This window comes from Macrotis lagotis, chromosome 1 (genome assembly GCF_037893015.1).
Source record: "Macrotis lagotis isolate mMagLag1 chromosome 1, bilby.v1.9.chrom.fasta, whole genome shotgun sequence".
Classification (NCBI taxonomy): domain Eukaryota; kingdom Metazoa; phylum Chordata; class Mammalia; order Peramelemorphia; family Peramelidae; genus Macrotis; species Macrotis lagotis.
The window spans coordinates 330,057,041-330,080,347 of NC_133658.1; the positions used below are offsets into that span (position 1 = coordinate 330,057,041).

The 23,307-nt window shown below is 34.9% G+C and overlaps 1 protein-coding gene across 1 annotated transcript; it reads right to left on the reverse strand.

Moving 5' to 3' along the window:
* Positions 1-2,731: 2,731 nt before the first annotated feature.
* On the reverse strand, positions 2,732-3,685 carry LOC141497497 (olfactory receptor 1B1-like). Its single transcript, XM_074200175.1, has one exon. The coding sequence runs from the start codon at positions 3,683-3,685 to the stop codon at positions 2,732-2,734; it is 954 nt and encodes a 317-aa protein (XP_074056276.1).
* Positions 3,686-23,307: the final 19,622 nt, after the last annotated feature.

Consider the following 23,307-nt stretch of genomic DNA (forward strand, 5'->3'; position numbering starts at 1 on the left):
GTATTCATTTCAATTTAATTTCATTCATCTATTAAATGCCAACTATTTGCTAGATGGTTGCACAATCTACCTCAATTATTAAGAGGATCCAAAGGACAGTGTGGAAGAAAAGTTATTAGATTGACTACCAAAGTGGAGGTCTAACAGAAACTGAACTCATTGTTTTGTGCTTGTGAAATCTGGACAGTACACCAACTCCATATCAGGAAATTATATTGCTTCCATTTGAATTGTCTTGGTAAGTTTCTGAAGATCACTGTCAGGATAAGGTACTGGACCTTGAGGTTCTTTCTCAAATTAAACTACCAAGTATTCAGACTCTTCTGCTGAGTCCAACTCCAATGGACTGTCCACATTATTTGAATGCCAAATATATGTTTGCCTAAGAGACTATTTTATGAAGGCACAAAACAACCTCTCACTTGGTGGTCAGAAGAAGCAATACAAGCACAGTATCAAGGTCTCTCTTAAGAACTTCAGAATTGATTGCATGACATGAAAGACACTGGCACAGGAAAGCTCTGAATGGAATGTCCTTATCAAAATGAGTGCTGTGCTCTGAGAACAAGACAGAATTGAAGTAGCTCAAAAGAAATGTGAGAAGTGCAAATTTAGAGGAACCACTCCAAAAGTTCCCATGAACTATTTGTGCCCAACCTGTGATAGAGCAGCCTTAGCTTGTGTTGCTCTGACCAGTCATAGTCAGACACACTGTAATTTAACTCTGACTTAATGATGTCATTTTTGTCCTCTTCGAGAATTAAGGACACCAACCAACTATATACTAGATATTGTGCTAGCTCCTGGGTGAAAAAAGGATTAAAAATCAGCAATTTTACTGCATTTAAATAGCTGCTTGAATGAGAACCAGCAACTATATAGATAAATACTATATGTTTGTATGCATATGTGCATATAAATATATATTATATATATATATATATATATATAATATATGCATGAAGTAAGTTCCAAATAATTTCATGAGTCAAGAAGTGATAGAAATGAGGAGGGGAAGGGATCAGGAAAGGCTTCTTATAGGAGCTAGAATGTGGGTTGAGTCTTAAATGAAGCCAGGGATTCCAAGAGGGAGAGAGAAAAAGGGAAAACACTTCAGTTATGAAGAGCAGAAGCAGGCAGCAAAATGTCATGTCCGGGCAATACTAATTAGATCTGCTTAAAGACCATGGGGGAAAGTAATGGGAAATAAATCTGAAAAGATTAGATGGGGGGAAGGTAGGTGGCACAGTGGATAGAGTACCAGCCCTGGAGTCAGGAGTACCTGAGTTCAAATCTAGCCACAGACACAATAATTACCTAGCTGTATGGCCTTGGGCAAGCCACTTAATTCCATTGCCTTGCAAAAAATAAAAAGATTAGGTGGAGACATGTTGAAAAGAATTATTTTAAATGTCAAGCTGGGGTGTCTGTGTTTTATCCTGGAGACAACAGAACCTTGTAAAGCTTCCTAAGGAGGAGAGGGAAATGTGCTTTAGGGATAGCAATATGGCAGTCTTGTGGAACATGAATTGGAGAAAGAAGAGAGAACAGGAAGGGAAATCAATTAGGATGCTATTGAAGTCATGCAGGTGAGAGGTGGTGAGGACCTGGAGAGGTGCCACGTGAGAGCAAAGAAGGAGACAGAGGTAGGAGATGCTGCTGAGGTAGTTGCCCAGAAATGATTATTAATTGGGTGTAGTAAAAGTAAAGAACTGCAGATGACTCCTAGTTTGGGAACCTCAGTGGTAGTTATTTATTATACAAGTTTTATTTTGTATTGGTGTTAAATAAAAGTTAAAATAGTAATGCTCTAAATATATAAGAATTCTGTAATCTCTTACATTAACTCCAAGGACTCCTATGAGTCCTCTGCATATAGGTTGGGAGTCATTGATCTGTAAGATCCAAGGTAAGTTGATACAGATGCACATACACACACATCACACCAGTGAAAGGGTCAATGGTATTAGTAAGGAAACAATTTCCATTTGCTCTGGAGGATAAAGATATTCCTGAGACAGTTTTAATCACATTTGTGGTCTGTAGCCTATATCTTAGCACTTGGCTATTCATCGTTTTATATTCTACTGTCACTTTAATTAGTGACCTCCTCTGTTTCTTCTACTTGCCATAGGGATGAGCCTGGGCTCCTGAAGACTATGCTAGCAGAACACAAACTTTGGCAGCTCCCCTTAGAAGACTTCAAGTATAGTCCCCAGCACTGGAATTGTGTCCATCATCTCAGGACCAGCATAGTGAGAAGGAAGGAGAACACTCACAGCCTCATCTCAAGGAGGACCACAAAGGGATATTTTTTTCTAGCTATAGAAATGAACGAAGATTGTCCAGAAGTGTGGAAGAAATGAGGAATGTTGATGGAAGAACTGCAGTAAATGATTGAAGAATTGTGAAAAAATGCATTAGATTTTTAACCAAAGGATTTGGTTTCAAATTCTACCTTTCTTTCCTGATTGATATTAGGTAGTTAATCTTTAGTTTCCTCATCTGCAAAAGGGTGGTAATAATACTTGCACTACATACCTCACAGAATAGTTTTGAGGACCAAAAATTGTAAAGTGACTTATAGATAAACTCCATATATTATATTACCTGACTGTTACTCTAGATTCTTCCAGAATCTTTTTTTGGCTTCCATTCACCATCATTATCCACCAGGCTCTAAAATTTGTCAACCTTCCCCACATGTCCCATGAGTCTTAGAGCCAAACAATCATGGGGTCACTTGGCTGGGAACAAGAAGTCTGGAAAGGGCACCTTTAACATCCTTATTGCGGAGACTATAGACAAATGGGTTGGCAAGAGGAGTAATAGCTGTGTACATCACAGCAGCTGCCATGTCTTGCTCCTGAGAGTTCTGGGAGGGCGGCTGGAAGTAGACCCAAATAATGGTGCCATAGAGGAAAGTGACCATGGTAAGATGTGAACCACAGGTAGAGAAAGCCCTCTTTCGGCCAGCAGCTGAGGGAAGGTGCAATATGGTAGCTGCAATGCAAGCATAAGAGAGTAGAATGAGAGCACAGGGTCCCAGCATAAGTAACCCACCCTCCAGAAAGATGGCCAGCTCATTGGTTTGAGTGTCAGAACAGGATGTCTTCAATAGGGGCCTGTGGTCACAAAAAAAGTGTGGGAGGTGGATAGCACCCTCATTGTCAACAGCCCACTGGAGGGGTAATAGTAGCCCTGCATGCAGAAGAGAGTGAATAAAAGACACAAGCCAACAAGAAGCCAGTAAGCAGGCACACACCTGCTGATTCATTACAACTGGATAGTGCAATGGGTCACAGATGGCCACATAACGGTCCAGGGCCATGACAGCCACCACCAGTGTATCTGTGACACCGAAAACATAGAAGAAGAAAAATTGAATTAGGCAACGGACAGCAGGGATGGATGGTTGGGCAGAAGCCAGGTGAACCAGCAGTTGAGGCAAAGTAACTGTAGCCAGCCCTGTATCAACCACTGAAAGACCACGTAGCAGATAGTACATGGGTGTGTTGAGTCTTGAGTCTTGAGTGATGAGCAGGACTAGTGTTAAGTTACCCACTATAGCACCCATATAGACAGTCAAAAACAGAAGGAAAAGAAGACTTTGTGGAGGACCACCTTTCCACAACTCCACTAGAAGGAATATTGGTGTGTGGGATGCATTAGAAGAACAAACCATGGTGTAGGAAGGGAAGGTCAGATGAGAGAGATGTCCTTCTTCAAAGAGATCTCAACATCAAACAGTCAGCATCAATTTAGTTCTGAAGTTATTTTCCTATGTGATATTTTCAGTCTCTCCCTCTCTTATGACTCTTCTTTCTGTACCTTTAGTTAATCAATAAAGCAACAAAATTGTATATGTATGGTAATTAGACACTATTGGGGACAGGCAGAGGTGACACAAATCATAATGTCTTTAGTCTTAAGAAGCTTTCAGTCTAGTAGAAAAAATAATAAAACCCCATCAAAAGTGTCACAACTTTGTTGAAAACTGTATTATTTGATAAATCCCTTTCTATCTGGATACCAGTTTTATCTGACATGAGAAGCTTGGGAAATAACAACTAAATACTGTCTAATTATAATGAGAAAGCATAGTCCCAGAGAAAATATGTGGAAATATGCCTCTTTCATTTCATTGGAAAGGTAGGGAACTCTAGGTATGGAATTTTGCAATACAGTTACGTGTGTGTGTGTGTATTAATGTCATCTACATTGTTTAATTTTTTCCTTTCTTATAAAGAAAGCATTGATGTGCATCGAGCAGAGTTCAGGTATTTGGAGATATCCTATGATGGGAATTATTAAAAGCCCCTTCTGTTCTCTCAAGGAAAAAAAAATCAAGGGTTATAGTCACCCCAAGTTCTTCAGATCATCTAGGCACAAACAATCAATGCTTTATGCAAGGAATATTTACTGAGATGGAATGAAAGACTATATTTGGAAATGAATGTGAAGTTAAAGCAAAAGACATATATATATATATATATATATATATATATATATATATATATATGGGACAATACATATACTCTTTGTGTAAAAACAAAAGCCATCTACTTTTCACACATAATAGTATCCCAAAAATCTTAATGTAGTTTTAAATTTTCATAGCCTTATAACTATATGCTACACACACACACACACACACACACACACACACATATATATACATATATATATATGTATATATATATATGGGACAATACATATACTCTTTGTGTAAAAACAAAAGCCATCTACTTTTCACACATAATAGTATCCCAAAAATCTTAATGTAGTTTTAAATTTTCATAGCCTTATAACTATATGCTACACACACACACACACACACACACACACACATACACATATATATACATATATACATATATATATATATATATATATATATATATATATATATATACACACACAAATGAATACTGGATGTCCCAAAAGTCTTAGCGCAGTTTTAAGCAGAACTATTCATATGCCCTATATGTAAACATATAGAAAATTAGATAATATACATATATAAAAACATATATATATGCATAGGGAGAGATATATAGATGGGTACATTGATGCTCAAAGATATACATATAGAATATGGATAAAGATATGGATATGGACTCTATATGTGAATAAATATATGGATATATTATGAGCTAGAATTGTACATAAGACATTCATTCACTTTTGTGAAGGGATTAGACAAGTACCATAGCATAAGAAATTTCAGATGAAGCCCTTTGTTATAGAGATGACTTCTAGAGCCGATTCCAACACTAAAATTCTATGACCTAAGGTCATTTCTAGTCCAAAAGTCTATATTCTATAATAAATACATAGTGTTTGTTAAGGATAAAGTGTTAGAAGTTAGTCAGTCAGTCAGTTAGTTAGTTAGTTAATCACACTCCTTACTTTGCCACCAACCGGCTTTCTATCTTGGGCAACTCAATTCACCTCAATCATACATGGGAAATACAAGGTTCTTCAATAGGAGTATGAGGAGTCTGGAGAGAAACATGAGACATGAAATTGAAGTCTTCAAAAATCTTAGATACTATCAGAAAAAGATAAATAAAAAGGGAACAAATTGATAGGAGAAAGTAGGGCATAAATCAGAAAAAAAAGCATGAGAAATTTTACTTGTTCTGGAGATCAGAACTAGGAATAATGGTTGGAAATTACCTGGAGATAAGTTTAGATTTGATACAAAGGAGAACTAACTAATATTTGTCTGAAAATGAAATGAAAAATAATGAGTTTCCCATCACAGAAAGTATTTAAATAGTGACTGGCTAACTAGTCAGGGTTTTATAGAAAGTATTAATAAAATAACTGGAGAATATACTATATGATCTATAGTGTGCTTTCAAACTTGAGGATTCTAACACTGAAGTGCCAGCTTTACTTTCATAGCATTAATTCATACCAGTTCTACTATTTCAATTGTCTTCTCCTTCTACATCTCCTTCATTAGTTCCTCTTCTTTTTCCTTCTATTTGTGGGAATTCTCCAAAGCTTAATTTTTAACATTTTTCTTTTCCCTTTCTGTACCCTATCCTTTAGAAAATAAAACTATTTCTTACAACTTTGCCTATCTCCTCCAGTCAAATGATCAATAAATCCCTATCAATAAATTGCCTATTTCCTCCAGTCCTTACCTCTTGTGTCCTGGGACCAGGGCCCAATCCTAAGCAACAAAGACTGAGGCTTTTAGAATTCTCATCAAGTCCAGACAGGAGAACTGAGATTCAGAATGGCTTGAGGAAGTCATATGGACCCAGGAGGAACAAGGGACCTAGAAAAGGAATAGAACACCAAGAAAGAACAAATGTGGAATACATGCATGGAGAAAGGACCATGGATGAGAATATGAAGATTGAGACTGAGATTATAGCAAAAAAAAAGAGTAGGAAGGACAGGTAGAAAAAAAAGCAGAGAAAAGGAAAAAGAAATGAAAGAGGGAAAAGAAAGAAAATGGCAGAGGAAAGATGAGGTAGTAGTGGCAGAAAGGAGTAGACAGTGACAGAAAGGAGAAATGAAAGATGGAGAGGGAATTGAACAGAGTAGAGGAAGGGGCAGAAGCAAAGAAGTGAGTACAAAGAATAAGACCAGAAGATAGAAAAAAAGAGAATGAAAAAGAATGGAAACACCGATGTATATAGGAGATGAACAGGAAGAGAGAGGAAAAGGTCAGAGGGAAGGAAAAAAGTGAAACAGAGGTCAAAGAAAAAGAGTGATAATACATGAGGCAGAATAATAAGGCAAAATAGGAAAAAAGATTAATCACATTTGAAATTTTCAGAAGAATAGGAACAGGAAGAGTAGAAAAATGTTCTAGAAGCAGATAGGAGAGGCAATGACAAAGGACAGAGAAAATAAGAAAAGGAGAGAAAGAAAGGGATCAAGTAGATAGGGAACCGAAAAAGTAGTAAAAAATTCAGAAGTCAAGGAGGGATGAGGATCAAAATAATTTTCCAAACTTACACTTAGTGAGATGTTGAGATCAAAAACATGGCTCTGAAGCTCAGCAGCCTCAGAGGCTTATAAGGCTCAAAAAGGAACCTCAGAAGTTGTTTCATTCAATCTTATTTTATAAGTGAGGAAACTGAGGCCAAGAGAAGATAAATCACTTGGCCAAGTTCACGCAGGTGGTAGACTCATCTGAATCCAGATTCTTCATTTCTAACGTCAACATCCTTTCTTTCTAGGCTCTACAAAACATTCAGAAACAGTTGTATTCAGAGATATTTAAAGGTCTGAGCATCTCTAGGATCCTGGTCATCCACCCCTCCCTCACCTAGGTTTCATTACTTTGTCTTCTATTGCCAATTCTGGCCAAGACTCAACTGGAGGGAAAGCTCCAAACTTCCCTGGAGAGAAATCCAAGTTAAAAACCTCAAGAGGCATATTAGCAATGCCAACATTTGTAGAAAGAGAATTAAAAAATAGAGAATTAAAAGATGAAGGAATGAATCAATGAATAAAAGTCTAAATTAAGCACTGATTAAGTGCAAATCATTATCCAAACAGAGGGAGGAAACAGTGCTATTTAAGTTCAGACCCAAACACTGGTTATGTAAGCCTGAATAAATCAATTCCTCTCTCTGAGCCTCAATTCTTTTTTTGTAGATATTTTGAATGTTATTTTATTTTATTTTTCCTATTGCAGGGCAAAGATAGTTTTAAACATTCATTTTTTTTAGGTTTTTGCAAGGAAAATGGGGTTAAGTGGCTTGCCCAAGGCCACAAAGCTAGGTAATTATTAAGTGTCTGAGACCAGATTTGAACCCAGGCACTCCTGACTCCAAGGTGGTGCTTTATCCATTATGCCACCTAGCCACCCTAAACATCATTTTTTTGTAAGCTTTTGAGTTCTACATTTTTCTACTTCCTTCTTTTCCCTCCTCCTCCCTATGACAGCAAATAATCTGATATAGTTTACACATATAATTCTGTTTAACATATTTCCATATTAGTTTTTTGTGAAAAGAATAATCATAACTAAATGTGGGAAAAAGCCATAAGAAAGAAAAAAGCATACAAGTTATAAATGTGAAAATAGTATGTTTTGGTCTGCATTCGGATTCCATAGCTTTTTATATGGCTGTGGATGGTATTTTCCATCACAGGTCTTTTAGAAAAGTCCTTGATCACTGAACTGCTGAGAAGAGTTAAATTCATCATAGCTGAACAATAAACAATATTTCTGCTCACTTCACTCAGCATCTGTTCATCCAAGTCTTTCCAGGAATTTCTGAAGTTTGCCCACTCATAATTTCTTATAATTGTAGTCCATCACATTCATATACTTCAATTTGTTAGCCATTCCCTATTAGATAGACATCCCTTCAATTTCCAGTTTGTTTACACTACAAATAAAGCTTCTATAAATATTTTAAACATGGAAGTTGTTTTCTGTTTTTTTTTTATGATCTCTGTGAGAAACAGACCTAGTATTCATGTGGTTGGATTAAAGGGTATGTACAATTTTATTGTCCTTTGAAAATAGTTCCAAATTTGAACCTCAGTAGCTTCATGTGGAAAATAGGGAAAGCAAACCCTAAACAATCTACCACATGGTGCTGTTGTGAGAAAAGTACTATTTAAAAGGTAATTTCTTGAAAAGGAAGTTATTATCATCCTATCCAGCCCCTACACTGATGATTCAAGATCAATTAATTGACCCCACAGCCCCAATTATCTTTCCCAACTATCATTACCTCTTTTGGAATGACTTGAAATAGAATGAGAAGAAAGAAGGCTTAGAGTTTTCCATTCTAGTGATTGAAGAAATAGTAGACCATGGACCCAGGCTTCGGGATTCAACAGCAAGTACAGAGATCACTCTTGGTGTGTTGTGGAGTCCCTCAAAAGGTTTGAACAGCTAGAATAGAATAGAAGTAGAATAAAGACGTAGGAACCTGAAGACTGAAGGCTAGGAGAAATGTGCCCTACCAAGAAACACAAATCCAGAGAGATAATGTAGCCAGAATTCAGGCTTCTTTTTCCCTGCATGCCCAACTCTGAGAAGATATCCTTGGAGGTCAGTTAGGTAGTGTAGCACCAGCCCTGGAGTCAGGAGTACTTGAGTTCAAATCTGACCTCAGACATTTAATAATTGCCTAGCTGTGTGACCTTAGGCAAGTCACTTAACCCCATTGCCTTAAATAAATAAAATTTTAAAAAGATATCTTTGAGAAATCTAAAAATTGTCAAATCCTTTCTTTTTCACATTTTTCTTATCTGAAGGAAGGGACGTAATTACTCTCATAAATCTTACACTAGCTGTTTGAAAAACCTTCCGCAGTTTGCATAAATTTCTAGACTCCCTGGTTATTTCAGTAAGTTGCAAGGCCATCAAGAAGGAAATGTGACAGAATTAAGACTGCTTTTTTACTGGAATCTGAGCTGCTGCTTTTGGTTCCTCTCCCTATAAAGCTCAGGGTCTGCAACTGCTCTTTGACCTTTCTCAGTCAGCCCTGCAATTATAAGCCACAACTGGGTAATGAGTGACAAAGTTGACAGGTGGCACCTGTGTCCTTCATGGTCCCTAGCACAGTTCTGGGACCACCTTGATGAACAGCCTTTCTCTGTACTAGAATGCTGCTCACAGCCACTTCTGGCCAGGCCCATCCTCAGTGATCCTAGATCTCTCAGTCTCCTTATGCCAATCTGAATTGGAAGGAAAAACATCTCACTATGTCTTTTGCTCAGATATCTCCATCAGGATTAAGTCTGGTGCATTCCTGGTGAGTATGAAGCATTGTATTGGTGTTATAGAAAGTATTCCCATTTGAGGAGAATTTGATCTAGGTGATTTCCAATTATAAGGAAGTTGGAGAAAGCTCTATCATTGAACATGAATAGAAATATAAGAAACTAGACAAGGAAATTTATTTTAAATATCTTTTTTGATGTCTCTTGTTTATGCAAGATTGCCCCTACATCACTCTTCTCTCAAATAGCCATCCTACATTATGTCAAATTTTGCATTAAAAAAGAAGAAAAGAAAAATCAGCAAAAACTATCATTATATAGAAAAGTTTGATAATTTATGAAATTTAGGACACATGTGAACCCCCTTCCTCTAATCTCAGCAAAACTGTGGGGTAAAGGTCTTTCTTATATCTTTTTCTTGGCAGAAAGGGTCATGTTTGCTCTCTGTAAATTTATTACATTCATTTTAAATTGTTTTTCAGTTTTGCCTTCCACCTATATTTTTGTGACCATTTTGTATAATTTTTTGCTTCTGAATATTTCATGTTTTATCAGTACACTTCAATAAATCATATGGCCTGGAACCAAGATGGTGAAGTGGGGGTAGGAATTCCCACAAGTTCTTCCCCAGACTGCTGCAAATACCTTTAAATAATGACTAATCAAATTCCAGAGAGGTGGGACTGACAGAAAGACTAATGAAACAGTTTCCAAGACCAAGACAACTTGTAAGATCCATAGAAAAGGTCTGTTACATTAGGGTTACAAAGGCCCACAGTGTCACACCTGTGTAAACCAGCTCCAGTTGTCCAGGAACAGCCCACAGGGCACTGGGGTCCTAGGAGTGTCTGGGTTCCTGGCTGCAGTGGCAGTTTCCAGGCCTCTCAGCTCAGTGATTTCCAAGGAAAATGTGGAAGGATAGCAGGAAACTCTGCTGCACCAGAGTAAGCACAGAGTCCAGTCCAGCACAGGCCTCAGTGCTAACTTGACCCAGAGACCAGGAATAGATTTTAGGAACCATCCAGCAGGGAGTCACCAGGCAGCTGTTTTTGGAGTTCTCAGTCCACAGATGATAAGGGGGGTCAGGAGAGATTACAGAGGTCTCTTTGCTATCTGTCCCTGATTCTGTGTTTTACCCGTGCTCAGATCCATGCTGTGATCTAGGTCCTAGTCTCAGAAAAAGGAACTTTACTGCTATAGTGGAGAAGGGACTCTCCTCATAGTTCCAAGGCAGAGGGTAGTGTCTGTGGGTCATCCACAGATCAAAATACAGGTCAGAAGAGCAGTCAAAGTCTCTCATAAGACACTGAAGGAATTGAAGTTCTGGGGGGGGGGATGGGGAGGGGGGATGTCCTTAAAGACAGCTGAAAATCCCTCAAAAGTTTGGGATAGTGTGTCCCCCACCTTGAAAGCAGAGCTTCACCTTACCAAAGACTTAAGTCTTAGACTGGGGAAATGAGCAAACAACTGGTGAAAAAATCCAACCGCAGACAATTACTTTGGTCCTATGGAGGATCAAAATCCACACTCAGTAGACAGCAAAGTCAAAGCTTCAGTATCCAAAGCCTCCAAGAAAAAGATGAATTGGTCTCAGGCTATGGAAGAGCCCAAGAAAGATTTGGAAAATCAAGTAATGGAGATAGAGAAAAAATTGGAAAGAGAAATGAGAGTGATAGGAGAAAATCGCAAAAACCAAGTTAGCATTTTGATGAAGCAGATACAAAAAATACTGATGAAAATAACATCTTAAAAACCAGTTTCGGAATTCTGGAATGGAGTCAAAATGGCAGCATAAAGATAACAAGTTCCTGGAGTTTTCCCCCTATCAAAAATAAATGAAGTCAGGGGCAGCTAGGTGGCATAGTGGATAAAGCACCAGCCCGGGAGTCAGGAGTACCTGGGTTCAAATCCGGTCTCAGACACTTAATAATAACCTAGCTGTGTGGCCTTGGGCAAGCCACTTAACCCCGTTTGCCTTGCAAAAAACCCTAAAAAATAAAAAATAATTGAAGTCTCTGCACTGACATTAAAGCTACAAATCCCTCCAATAAAAAGAGAAAATGCAAAGAAGTTTTCAATAGTAGACATTGTGGAGGTCTTCAGTGAAGGTCTATCTTTTTGGGGGGAAAGGGGAAGTAAAGCCCAGTGAGGTAGGAAAGCAGGAAAGACAGTGGGAGGCTTTTAGCCACAGTTCAATCCAGGTCCTGACAGCTTGACAACATCATAGGTTCCAGCAGTAAGAAAGCAAGCCAGCAGGGAGAGTCCTAACCCCAAACTAAATCTTTTACCCTGGGAACACCAGGGTAAAAGACAGGACTGGATTGGGAACAAACCACTGCATAGTCAGAACCTGGACATAAAGGTGGAAATAAATCTCTGCAAATGACAAGGCAGGAATCAGATCCCAGTACCAGCATAAAATGCTTGGATCTATACTACCCATACCCCAGGAGCAGAGTTCAAACAATAAAGATGAGCCAAAAAAACTAAACTAAAAGAGCACTCACTATAGAAAACTACTTTGTAGATAGAGATGATAACAATGCCATGTTGGAAGAAGAAATCGGTGAAAAATTACTCACAGGGAAGTTTCAAAAGAGACTATGGCTTGGACTCAAATCCAAAAGCTCATTGAAGAACTTTAAAAAGAATTTAAAAACCAAAGAAGAGAGGAAGAAGAAAAATGAAAAACAGAAATGAGAATCATGCAGGAAAACTATGAAAAATAGACCAAAGAAATCAAGTTCTTTAAAAGTAAAAATAATTAAGATTGGGGGAAAATTTGTAAAACTCAAATAAAATCTTTAATAAAAGGAAAAAAGGAAAAATAAACAACTGGAAAAAGAATGTAATTCTTCAAAAAATAATATTGACCAATTGGAAAAAGAAACACAAAATTTAATTGAAGAAAATAAAACCCTAAAAATTAGAATTGAACAAATAGAAACCAATAAATCTATGACACTACAAGATTCCTTCAAAGAAAACAAAAAAGGCTGAAAAAAATGTGAAGTATCATTTGGGAAAAATAAATGACCTGGAAAAAAATCCAAGAGAGATAATTTGTGAATCATTAGACTACCAGAGAAACAGGATAAAAAAAAGAACTTGGAAAACATCTTGCAGAAAATTATCAGGGAAAACTGTCCTCATATGCAGGAGCAAGAAGTCAAAATAGGCACTGAAAGGGTACACAGAACTCCTCCAGAAAGAGGCCCCAGGATACAAACTCCAAAGGCTGTTATAACCAAATTCCAAAATTCTCATATAATTCTCCTATAAAAGAGAAAATACCACAAGCACCAAAAAGGAAACAATTTAAATACAAAAGAAACAGAATCAGACACTCACAGGACCTATCAGCCTCAACAATGAAGGACCGGAGGACCTGGAATACCGTATTTCAGAAGGCAAAGGACCTGGGATTACAACCAATTATTTACCACCTTGCAAAATTCAGCATATACTGTTAGGGGGAAAGATGAATGTTCAGTCATGTGAAGGACTTCCAAAATTTCCTGACAAAAAGACCAGAACTCGGGGCAGCTAGGTGGCACAGTGGATAGAGCATTGGCCCTGGAGTCAGGAGTTCCTGGGTTCAAATCCAGCCTCAGACACTTAATAATTACCTAGCCGTGTGGCCTTGGGCAAGCCACTTAACCCCATTTGCCTTGCAAAAACCTAAAAAGAAGACCAGAACTGAACAGAGAATTCAATTGCCAACTACATGATTCAAAAGATGCATAAAAGTTAAATGAATAGGGGAAAGAAAAAACAAAATAAAACAAATGTTAGTAAAGACCATCAAATTGTATACAACTCTAAAAAAGGACAATATAACACTTGTAATTCTTGAGAATTGTATTTCTCTTAGGAAATTTAAAGGGTTGAATATAATTGAAGAGATTAAACTTAAAGGATATGAGTATGGTTGGGTCTTGTCTCTCCATTGAAAAAGACCAAGATGACAACATTATGTTTGAGACAAAAAGTCCTGATGAAAAGCAAGGGTGTTTACTTTAAACTTAGGTGTCTCAGTTTCCTTACACTTACTTTAATCCTGCTGTGCACACAAATCTTAGCACTTTTTCTGATAAACTGGGTAGTCCTGAGTCAGTCTCAAATAATCAATCAATCTGTGATGGTACTTTGATAGCACTCTGAGCTTATCAAGAAATCAAGTAGTCAAGCTGTGATTGATGATACTGATTAATAGTATTTGACTGATAAAAATACCTGGTGAAGAGACACAAAGATTTATAATTTTAGAGGTAAAGAAGGGAGTGTGTTCACACTGAGTAAATTCTATTCAATAGATTTGGCTCAGAGAGGGAATCAAAGACATTCCCACTTGGGTTTAAAAATCTATCCTCTATAGGGATAGTGGGGTGGTGAAGGGAAAGATAAGGGAAGAAGGGACTGATGAAAGGGAAGGTGAAGGTATAAGTGAAAAAAAAACCTGAAAATTAAATTTTAAAGGAAAAATTAAAGGGGAAAGGGAGTAAAACTTTGGTGAGGAGGAATAAAAGGAAAGGAAAGAGAAAAATATAAATGGGGAAAGACAGCACGGAGGGTAATACAGAATTAATAATCTTAACTGTAAATGTGAAAGGTATGAACTGTCCCATAAAATGGAAACAGCAAAATGGATGAAAAATCAGAGTCCTTCAATACGATAGTTACAAGAAATACATTTAAAACTATGACCATAATGCAATAAAAATTATTTATAATGAAGGGTTACAGAAAAATAAATCAAAAATTAATTGGAAGCTAAATACCAATTTTAAATAATGAGGGAATCAAACAGCAGATCACAAAAATAATTTTAAAAATCCAAGAAAATAGTAATAATGAGACATCATACCAAAATTTATGGGGTGCAACCAAAGCAGTTGTGGGGGGAACCTTTATATCTCTAAATGCTTATATGAATAAAATAGGGAAAGAGAAGACCAATGAATTGGGTATGGAACTAAAAAAGTCAGAAAAAAGACTAAATCAAAGATCCCCAAATAAATACCAAATTAGAAAATCTGAAAATCAAGAGAGAAATTAATGAAACTGAAAGCAAGAAAATCATTGATTTAATAAATAAAACTAGGAGTTAATAGTCTGAAAAAGCCAATAAAATAGATAAACCTTTGGTTAATATGATTAAAAAAAGAAAAAATATAACCAAATTACCAGTATCAAAAATGAAAAAAGGTGAGGAGGAAATTAAAGAGATAATTTGGAACTACTTTGCTGAATTGTGTGCCAATAAATTTCATAACCTGAATGAAACAGATGAACATTTACAAAAATACAAACTGCCCAGATTAACAGAAGAGGAAATAAAATATTTGAATAACCCCATTTCAGAAAAATAAATTGAAGAAATTATCTATGAATTCCCTAAGAAAAAGTCTCCAGGTCCAGATGGATTTACAAGTGAATTCCACCAAACATTTAAGAAACAATTTTTATTCTATATAACTTTTTAAAAATAAGAGGAGTTCTGCCAAATTCCTTTTATGACACCAATATTGTGCTCATACCTAAATCAGAAAGAATCAAATCAGATAAAGAAAATTATAGATCAATATCCCTAATGAACATTGATGCAAAAATCTTAAATTAAATTTTTAGCAATGAGATTATAGCAAGTTGTTATTACAATAATACACCATGATCAGGTAGGATTTATACCAGGTAGACCAAAATGGTTCAATAGTAGTAAAACATTCAACATAATTGAACATTTCAATAGCAAAACCAACAGAAATCATATGATTATCTAAATAGATGCTAAAAAAGTCTGATAAAATACAGCATCCATAGCTATTTTAAAAACCACTAGAAAGTATAGGAATAAATGGAAATTTTCCTTAAAATAATAAGTTGCATCTATTTAAAATCATCAACAAATATGATATGTAATGAATAACCTCAGAGCATTTCCAATAAGATCAGGGGTGAAATAAGGATACCCATTATCACCATTACTATTAAATATAGTATCAGAAATGTTAGCTTTCAGAAAAACAAGAAGAAAAAGAATTTGAAGTAATCAGAATTGGAAATCAGAAAACAGTTTTCACTCTTTTCATATGATATAATGGTATACTTAGAGAACCTGAGAAAATCATATGAAAAACTTCTTGAAACAATTAACAAATTCAGTAAAGTAGCAAGATATAAAATAAACCCACATAAATTATCAGCATTTCTAAATATGAACAACAAAGCCCAAGAACAAGAGATAAAAAGAGAAATTCTATTTAAAGTAACTGTAGGCCACATTAAATACTTAGGAATCTACCTGCCAAGACAAATCCAGAAACTATAAGAACAAAATTACAAAGCACTTCTCACTCAAATAAAGTCAGATCTAAATAATTGGGAAATTGTCAATTGCTCATGGTTAGGTCAAGTTAATATACTAAAAATAATAATTCTACCCAAATTAAATTACTTATTAAGTGTCATACCAAACTACCAAATAACTATTTTACTGAGCTAGAATAAATAGTAACAAAATTCATCTGGAGCAACAAAAAGACAAGAATAGCAAGGGAAGTGATGGGGAAAAAGTAAAGGAAGGTGGCCTAGTTCTACCAGATCTAAAACTATATTATAAAACAGTAGTCATCAAAATGGCCTGGTACTTCTTAAGAAATAGAGTAATATACCAGTGAATTAGGATAAATTCAAAAGAAATAGTAGTAAATGATTACAGTAATCTACTGTTTGACAAAGCCAAAGACATTAGCTCTTGGGATAAGACCTCACTATTTGAAAAAATGCTGGAAAATAGTAGGGCAAACCTAGGCATAGAACCACATCTCACACCCTATATCAAAATAAAGTCAAAATGGGTACAATATTTAGACATAAAGGGCAATATCATCGATAAATTAATAGATCAAGAAATATTCCATCTATCAGATCTCTGGAAAGGGAATAAATTTATGACCAAAAAAGAAATGGAGCTCATTATAAACTGAAAAATGAATGATTTTGAATATATTTATTAAAAAGTTTTTGCACTAATAAAATCAATGCTGCCAAAATTAGAAGGAAATCAGAAAGCTAGGAAATAATCTTCACATCTAGGAGTTCTGATAAAGGTCTCATTTCTAAAATCTATAGAGAATGTCATCATATTTATAAGGTTACAATTCATTCCCCAACTGATAAATGGTCAAAGGATATAAATAGACAGTTTTCAAATGAAGAAATTGAAGTTTTATATGTATATATATATATATATATATATATATATATATATATATATATATATAAAATCATATGAAAAGATGCTCCAAATCATTATTGGATTAGAGAAATGCAAATCAAAACAACTATGAGGTATCACCTCACACCTATCAGATAGGTTAAAATAACAAAAAGGGAAAATGATCAATTTTGGAGAGGTTGTGGGAGGTTTGGAATATTAATACATAGCTGGTGGAATTGATCTGATTGAACTGATCCAATTATTCTGGAAAGTAATATGGAACTATGTCCAAAGAGCAAAAAATCTCTACATACCCCTTGATCCAGCAATTCAAATTCCAAATATCCAGAAGAAATAATAAAAAATGAGAAAAGTCCCACTTGTTCCAAAAGTCCCACTTATTCATGACAATTCTTTTTGTAAAGGCAAAGAATTGGAAATTGAGGGGATTCCCATCAATTAGGGAATGATTGAATAAGTTATGGTATTTGGATATTATGGAATCCTATTGTTCTATTAGAAACCATAAATGGTTGGGCTCTAGACAAGCAGGAAATGAATTGCAGGATTTGATGCTGAGCGAAGGGAGCAGAAGCAAGAGAATATTGTACAAATTAACAACACTGTGAGCTAATCAGCCTTGAGGGATGCAGCTCCTCTCAGCAGTTCAGAGAGCTAATATAATCTTATTAGACTGGCTATGGACAATACTATCCCCATCCAGAGGACGAAAAGCAAAACAAAAACAAAACAAAAAACCATTTAGAATCTGATGAACACTATATTCACATTTTAAAGAATATCTCCTATATATTTATTTCCCTTCATCATAATTCCTCATACCAAAAATAAATAATCTGCAAGCATGTTTAACACAAATGTGTTTGTACACTAGTCACCTGACTCTTCGCTGCTGAGGGGAGGGAGGTGACAAGGGAGGATGAAAGGAAATTTTTGACTTAAAAATATACATATGTATGGGCATGAATGTTGAAAAACTTTCTTAACATGTATTTGTAAAAATAAAATATCAATTAAAAATTCCAGGTCAAATAGATAAAGCAGTCCAAAATGTCAATGAGGAGAAGACTACCTTAAAAAACAAAATTTCCAGGTGGAAAAGGAGTAACAAAATTATCTGAAGAAAGTAAATACTTTATGATTTCTCTCTCATCACACTCAATTTGGATCAATGTACAACATGGAAACAATGTTAAGACTGACAAATTGCTTTCTGTGGGGGGCAGAGGGAGGGAAGTAAGATTAGAGGAAAAAATGTAAAACTCAAAATAAATAAAATCTTTAATTAAAAAAAAGAAAATAAATCCTTCAAATGTAGAATGAAACCAAGGGAAGATGACTTTCTGAGAAATTAAGAAACAAATTTTAAAAGTCCAAAAGAATGCTAGAAGAAAATGTGAAATGCCTCTTTGGAAAAATAACTAACCTGGAAAACATATCCAGGAGAAATAATTTCAAAATTATTGAAAGTCATGATCAGGAAAAGAACCTAGACTTCATTTTTGAAGAAATTCTCCAGAAAAATTGCCCTGATATCCTAGAAGCAGGGAGTAAAATAGAAATTGAGGGAATATACCAATCACCTCCTGAAAGAGATCCCAAAATGAAGACTCCCAGGATTATTATAGCCAAATCCCAGAACTCCCAAGTCAAGGTGAAAATATTACAAGCATCCAGAAAGAAACAATTCAAATATCATGGAGCTACAGTTAGTATAGCACAAGATTTAGCATCTTCTACATTAAGGGCATATAGGGCTTGGAATATGATATTCTAGGAGGCAAAAGAGCTTTGGATTACAACTGAGAATCAACTGCCCAGCAAAACTAAACAACTTATTTCAGGGGAAAAGATGGATAATCAGTGAACCAGGGGACTTTCACATTTTCCTGTTGAATATAGTAGAACTAAACAAAAAGAGATAGTGGATGGTAAGGGCACATTATGAAGGATTTAATTTAATTTAACTGGTTGTATCCTTGCATAGGAAGATGATAATGTTAACACACATAAACCTTCTCGTTTACTAGGGCAATTAGAAGGAGCATATATAGATAAGGTACAGGAGGGAGCTGAATATGAAGAATAATATGGTATAAAGATGGAGTTTATGGGCAAGAAAGGAATGTACTAGGAAAAGGGAAAGGAGAGGTAGAATGGGCTAAGTTATTTCATATTAAAAAAGCAAGAAAAAATTTTGGAATGGAGTGGAAGAGGAGGGAGGTGAGGGGGAGTGTGTAAGACTTCACTCTCATCAGAAGTAACTCAGAGAGGAAATAACATACACACTCGATTGAGTATAGAAATCTTTCTTACCCTAGAGGAAAATAGGAGAGGAAATGAATGGGAAAATGGGGGGGTGGGGTAATATAAAATAGAAGAGAGGGAAGGTCATGGACTTAGGATAATCAGATACAATACACTTTTGATGAGGGAAAGGGTGAAAGAAGAGAGAGAATAGAATAAATGGGAGTGGTGAGGAACAAGCTGGAGGGAAATACAGCTAGCAATAGCAGCTGTGGAAAAAATATTGAATAAATTTCTCTGATGGACCTACAGTAAAGAATGCTATACATCTCAAAGACAATTGATGGTTTCTGAATACAGACTGAAGTACCCTTTTTTCCTCTCACTTTATTTTTCTTGAGCTTTCTCTTTCTTAGTGTGTATGGTGTTATATTTACTTTTACAACATGACTATTGTAGTAATGTGAATTTTTTTTAAAAATACAAATAAAAATAAATAAATAAATCACACAACCATCAAGAAAAAAATGTGGGAGTAGGAACCATGATGCCTTGAATAGCAGAAAGTTTTGTGAGTACCATCCTGCCTGAATGGGAATGCTCTCAACAACATCAAGGCTCTGCTTCACACTCTCAAGGAACTGGGGTTTTAGTTTTCCAACTAGACAGCACACTACTTCAGAATAACTGTGGTTGATAGAAAGTATTGTATTATATTAATTCAGAGCCTTCTTACATACCCATTCATCCTGCTTCTACCTTCTGGGGGCCAAAAATAGAATTCCATTCCCTCTTCCTCATAAGAGTTTGAAGAGAGCTACTTTGCCCCCCCCAATTTATTCTTCTCTTATCTAAACTGAACTGAATACCCCTAATGCCTAATTCTTCACATAAAATTATTTCCAGTGTCCTTTGACAGTGTGCTAAAAATGAATGAGCAAGTGAGGTCACCACTTTTAATTACTCTATTTTATATTAATTCCCACACTTCTCTCAAAATAACTCATGCAATAACATAACAATTCATATGAATTAAATAAGAATAATGGGGTTAATTCATATATTATATAATAACAATTATTAATTTCTTATTTGAGATTAGAAATGTAAATACAAAGTTTTATATTTTCTTCCCATCGTCAATCAATAAATCATCTTTTGTGACATCCTAATTTAAAATCCAGTGTTTTATTTTATTGCTGATACTGTATAAATTGTCCTCTTGGTTCTTTCACTTCACTTTCCAACAGTTCATACAAATCTTCCCAGGTTTTTATGAAACTCTCCCCTTCATTATTTCTTACAACACAATAGTAATCCATTGCATTTATATACTGTAACCTGTTCTGTCATTCCCCAATTGATGGTCATCCTCACAGTTTCCAATTCTTTGTTATCATAGAAAGACTTGTTATAAATATTATTTTATATATGAACTTTTTTCTTTCTTTGATCTCTTTATTGTATAAGATGAGATATATAGAATTCTTTGCTTTTCTTATAGTTCCAAAATGTTTTCCAGGAGAGTTAGACTAGTTCATAGTTCCACTCAAAATGAATTAGTATATTTATGTTCCCAGCTATAATTTCTCATTTTCCTTTTTTTGTCATATCAACAAGTTTAATCAATATATAGTGGCATCTTAGAGTTGCTTTAATTTAATTTTCTCTGTTAGTGATTAAGAGTATTGTGGCTATGGGTAGCTCTTATTTCTTCCTCTGAAAAATGCCTTTTCTTTTAATTATTTGTTATTTGAGAAATCATTCTTATCCTTTAAAAATATGATCCTGTTGCCTAGATTTTTGAGAATTAGGACTTTAACTGAGAAACAGACTTGCTTTTCTTCTCATTTTAGCAGCATTGGTTTTGTTTGTGTAAAAATTTTTAATTTTATATGATTATCCATTTTAATCCCTATAAATTTTTCTATGTTTTATTTGGCAATGGAAACAATACTATCATTCTTTGCAGATGATATGATTATATATTTAAAGAATCCAAGAGAACAAATTAAAAGCTATTGAAAATAATTAACAACTTTAGCAGCATTGTAAGATATAAATAAATTATTAAATCATCAGTATTTCTATTAAAAAAACAACAAAGTCCAGAAGTAAAAGACAGAGAAATTCTGCTTTAAATAACTATAGTAATAGAAAATACTTGGGAATCTAACTCCTGAGAAAAATCCAGGAACTATAGTAACTAGAATCCAGAAACTAGATCTCAAACTGTATTGTAAAGCAGGAATCATGAAAACAAAGTAATACTGGCTAAGAAATAGAGATCAGAGTATCATTGGAATAGAATAGTTACACAATATTTTGTAGCAAATGACCATAGTAATTCACTGTTTGATCAACCAAAAGATCAAACTTTTGTGACATAAACAAACTGCATGACAAAATCCGCTGGGAAAATTTGAGAACACTTTGGAAGAAATTAGATATAGGGCTAACATATTCAAAATATACCAAAATAAGGTCAAAGTTACATAATTTGGACATTAGAGGTGATATCATAAGCAAATTAGGGGAGCAGAGAATAATTTATGTATCATTTCAATAGATAAGGGGAGAATTTAAGAACAAACAAGAGATGAAGACTGTTATGGTTTGTAAGATGGATAATATTGATTATATTAAATTTTCTTATGGGAAAAGTTTTAAATTACTTTCCAGAATGGTCAGATCAGTTCACAATTCCATCAAGTAGTATTTCAGTTTTCTCACATCCCTAGCAAAATTTATCATTTTTCTTTTCTGTACTATTAACCAATCTGATCGGTATAAATTTGTACCTTAGAATGGCTTTAATTGTCATTTCTCTCATCAATATTGACTTTGAATATTTTTATATGAGTATAGATAGATTTGATTTCTTCTTCTGAAAACTGCTTGTCCTTATGCTTTGACAATTTATCAACATGGGAGTGACTTGCTTTCTTTTTAATTTGACTCGGTTTTTTATATATTGGAAGAAAAGAGGCCTTTATCAGAGATATTTACTACAAAAATTTCTCCCAATTTTAGGTTTCTTTTTAATTTTTGTCATATTGGTTTTATTTGTATAAAAACTTTTCAATTTACTATAATTGAGATGCTAATGCACCGTTGGTGGAGTTGTGAACTGATTCAAACATTCTGAATTGTTTGCCCTCTCAATGAGGGGGGGAGAGAAAAGAGGGAGAGAATTTGCAACTCAAATTTTTTTTTAAAAAATTAATATTGAAAACTATTTTAAATATAATTACAAAAAATAAAATATTCACTTAAAAATTCTATTTGGGATAGGTTTGTGAATTCATGAGAATCAGAGGAAATAGTCTAGTCCTTCATCTGAATGGTCATGTGATCCCAAAATTATTAATGGAATGAAATTCATTGGTGTCTCTTCTTGGTTTTGTTGAGTCTTTGTTTTTTCCTGGAGATTGTCTTCATCATTGCAAAGATTGATTTTTAAGATTGATAAACTTCATTAAAAACTTTTTATATTGTCATTTTTCCAGAAATCTTCTATTCTTTCTGGAGACAAATCTTACTGGCAGTCTTAGGAGCATGAAACACAGGCAATCACCCAACTTCCCTCAACAAAAATAAACCATTGTTTATCCTCTATAGTTTTTCTTCATAGTTTAATTTTTTTGCTTTTTTCAAGTTTCATTTAGACACCTAATCCAGTATTCATGCACCTCTACCCTTATCCTTCTATCCAAATTAAATATAGTTATTAAATTCCATAATTAGATGGAATCCCGGAGGTTATCAATTCAAATCCTTCATTAAGCAAGAATCCGCTCTGCAATAAACTTGAATACTCATCCAGTCATTCCTGGAAGACTTTCTATGATAAGTAATTTGCAAAAGTCTAAAGACAACCCATTCCAAGAATTGACAAATAGTACTACTAGGTCAATATTAGGAAAATGAAAGGATGTGAGAGAAAGTCTTTGCATTTAGTAGAAAGGGGTTCAAGCTCTACCTCTGATGTTTACTATCTCTATGATATGAACAAATATCTTAACATTTCTGAATCAGGTTTTCTATCTGTGAAATGTGGAAGTTAGAAGGAACTTAAAATGCCTTTCAGATTATAAATC

What these genes read in the sequence shown, in the direction of transcription:
- LOC141497497 (XM_074200175.1), bottom strand. Translation starts at nt 3,685, where the DNA reads ATGGTTTGTTCTTCTAATGCATCCCACACACCAATATTCCTTCTAGTG.